Genomic DNA, 2,701 nt, shown 5'->3' with positions numbered 1-2,701 from the left:
AAAGGCATAAAAGGCATAATAGAAAAACTTTAAAACAGGTATTTTAAATTGTAATAATATTTCACAATATTACTGTTTTTACTGTATTTTAAATGCAGTCTCGGTGAGCGTGAGAGACTTCTTTCAAAAACATTTAAAAATCTTGCCGACCCCAGCTTTTGAAATGTAGTTTAACTACATTAGTATAAGCTAACACAAGCTACCTGCAAATTACAGCTAAAAAATGTCAGCTAACTACACAAATTTGCCATCAACAAAACATCTCCACCCTTCACAGAGAATCTCAATCCTGCTCCATATGACATTCCTGCAGAATTTAGCTCCAACCATAAAACATACCTGCTAATCAAAACGTAATCACTATATCAATTCTATAACCTTCCAAATGTGAATGATTAGAAACACTCTATAGGCAGCAACACTCTACACAGATAGCACTCTTCACATGAAGTGCATAAAATTCTTGCTAACTCTCACATTTGACTCTAATAGAGTTAGCATATTAATAAGCTAACAACTTACTGTAACAAACACAAAAGTTAGCCTACATAGCACACACAAATAGGCAATTAGGATACTACTGGCTAAAATATAAAGTATTGTTTCATCTTGTTAAATGTTTCTAATCAACATTTCAACTCTGTCTGGAGTGCTGTTCTGGACGCAACCTGCCACTGAGATGAATGGGAATGTTAACAGATAGCTTTCTCCAAGTACAAGAACTAAACTCTGCAGGAAGACAGATGTCCAGCAGGACTGAGCACCCCTAATCTATTCAATTCATTTTCTTACGGAAAACATCACATCCAACAATAGCATAAACACTTATGCTACCTCCAGATTATGAAAGTCAATCAGTTCTGGTTTGTGTCTGTGACTAAGTGCACAGAAGGCCAGTCCATCCTTCCAGCTATTGAAGCCACAAAAAAGAAAAAAAAGAAAAAAGTGAATTTCTGCAATGAGATTTGGATCTACTATATACTAAAAGTAAAATTAAGTTTTTTAAGAAGGTCCTTAGATTCCTGAGGGTGATGAACTGTTGAGTGTGATGAAGATGTTAGACACACATACTGTAAGCACACACCATCTGTGCAGTGATATCAACAAAAGGGAACATCATAATGTTGTGGCAGACATGCTATTTTTCTACTGTAATAGGACTGTTAGATCAAATGTCTCAGAGGATCAAAGGTTAATCTGGGGTCACACTTGAGACCTTGTTGAGTTTGGCGTAGTCAATGAGGTCAGGCCTGTGCCTGTGGATGAGAGCGCACAGCGCTAATCCATCCTTCCAGCTTCACCAGAGAGAGAGAATCAGGGTCATGTTGAAATTAACATAAAAACTGAAACTATATATAACTAAAAATAATAGAGTATCTGTTTTAACTGTTATTTTAAAATACAAAACATTGATATTACCTTTCAACGGTTTTGCACCCAAAAAGAGCCTCACCTGACATGAAAGTTTTGAATATTGACATTCCTGTAGGGAGCAGTCTTCCTCTGACACCACAGCAGAAGTCCTTCTTTGGCCGAAGTTTCTGAAAGACAATTAGTGAATCATTATATCATTCACACATGACTGAACAATCTAATTGTTATTTGGTATAAAATGATTTAAACATTACTAGGGGTTGTGAAATGTGCCATTAATAATAATAATATCAGTATATTTTGCTGTTTGTGCAAACATTTTGTGGAATTTTATGTTTGGGACTTGTTTTCTTTACCTTCAACAGAGATATCCTGAATGGCGAAGCGAAGGATGATGGTCCAGATCATTCCAAGAGTCATTTTCACATTCCCATCCACAATTTCTGCAAAAATATGACAGGAAAATCATTGCTCAATAAAAAAAAGGCTGGGCAAGTTAAAATGACATTAAATACTTTTTTTTAAATATAGGATATATAGGATTTTAAAATGCGCTATGTGACATGCAAAATTAATAACCTGCATCCCCTAATTACTATATTTATTCAATCTGTTTATTTATAAACAAAAACAAAATCCAGATTACTCTACAGTTATGCAAAAAAAAGCATACCTTCAGCTCCAATGGAGACCAGTTTCACTCCTTTACTGGTGATGAAATCAAGGGCTTTGTTGACATTGGCTATCTTGTGAAAACGCATCTTTCCTCTGTCAGGCTTGGGTAACCTCTCACCTGCCAAAATACAACGCAGTATGAAAAATTTAATTGGTATATATAGTTGATATTACATATCGTTGAGGAAGTTCAGCGTGTTTACTTTGAACATTCGACACTGTTAAATATCATCCTTATATTGTAATCATTAGGATCACAAGCTGTAATTATCACCATGTTCATTGTGTCTGCTTGACTGAACACATTACTTTGACACACTTATCTCTGACTGATAACAGAATACTTTCTGATTGTAATATTGAAACATACATGCAAGCTTCTTTAAAACAATAATGTACTGTGAAAAGTGCTAAACAAATGAACTTAAAGGAGACATATTACGCCCCTTTTGACAATATGTAATACAAGTCTCTGGTGTCCCCAGAATGTGTCTGTGAAGTTTCAGCTCAAAATACCCCACAGATCATTTATTATATCATTTTGAAAATGCGTATTTTGAGTGGAAGCAGAAACACGCCGTTTTTCGTGCCTGTCTCTTTAAATGCAAATGAGCTGCTGCTCCCCGCCCCCTTTTCCAGAATAGAGCTGCGC

General features: G+C 35.6%; 1 protein-coding gene across 1 annotated transcript in view; it reads right to left on the bottom strand.

Moving 5' to 3' along the window:
* The window catches only part of LOC107671119 (alpha-actinin-2-like), a 26,370-nt gene that overhangs the window by 19,604 nt on the left and 4,065 nt on the right, over nucleotides 1–2,701 (bottom strand). Inside the window, exons 3-6 of the mRNA XM_016463966.1 lie at nucleotides 2,048–2,167; nucleotides 1,731–1,817; nucleotides 1,454–1,541; nucleotides 1,217–1,295 (exon numbers count right to left, since the gene is read on the bottom strand). Coding sequence (XP_016319452.1) covers nucleotides 1,217–1,295; nucleotides 1,454–1,541; nucleotides 1,731–1,817; nucleotides 2,048–2,167 — 374 coding nt within the window. The remainder of the gene's footprint in view (nucleotides 1–1,216; nucleotides 1,296–1,453; nucleotides 1,542–1,730; nucleotides 1,818–2,047; nucleotides 2,168–2,701) is intronic.

Source organism: Sinocyclocheilus anshuiensis, unplaced genomic scaffold, assembly GCF_001515605.1.
Source record: "Sinocyclocheilus anshuiensis isolate Anshui unplaced genomic scaffold, SAMN03320099.WGS_v1.1 scaffold861, whole genome shotgun sequence".
NCBI lineage: Eukaryota > Metazoa > Chordata > Actinopteri > Cypriniformes > Cyprinidae > Sinocyclocheilus > Sinocyclocheilus anshuiensis.
Note: the sequence above shows the minus strand (reverse complement) of the source record. Positions and strands in the feature narration are given on the sequence as shown.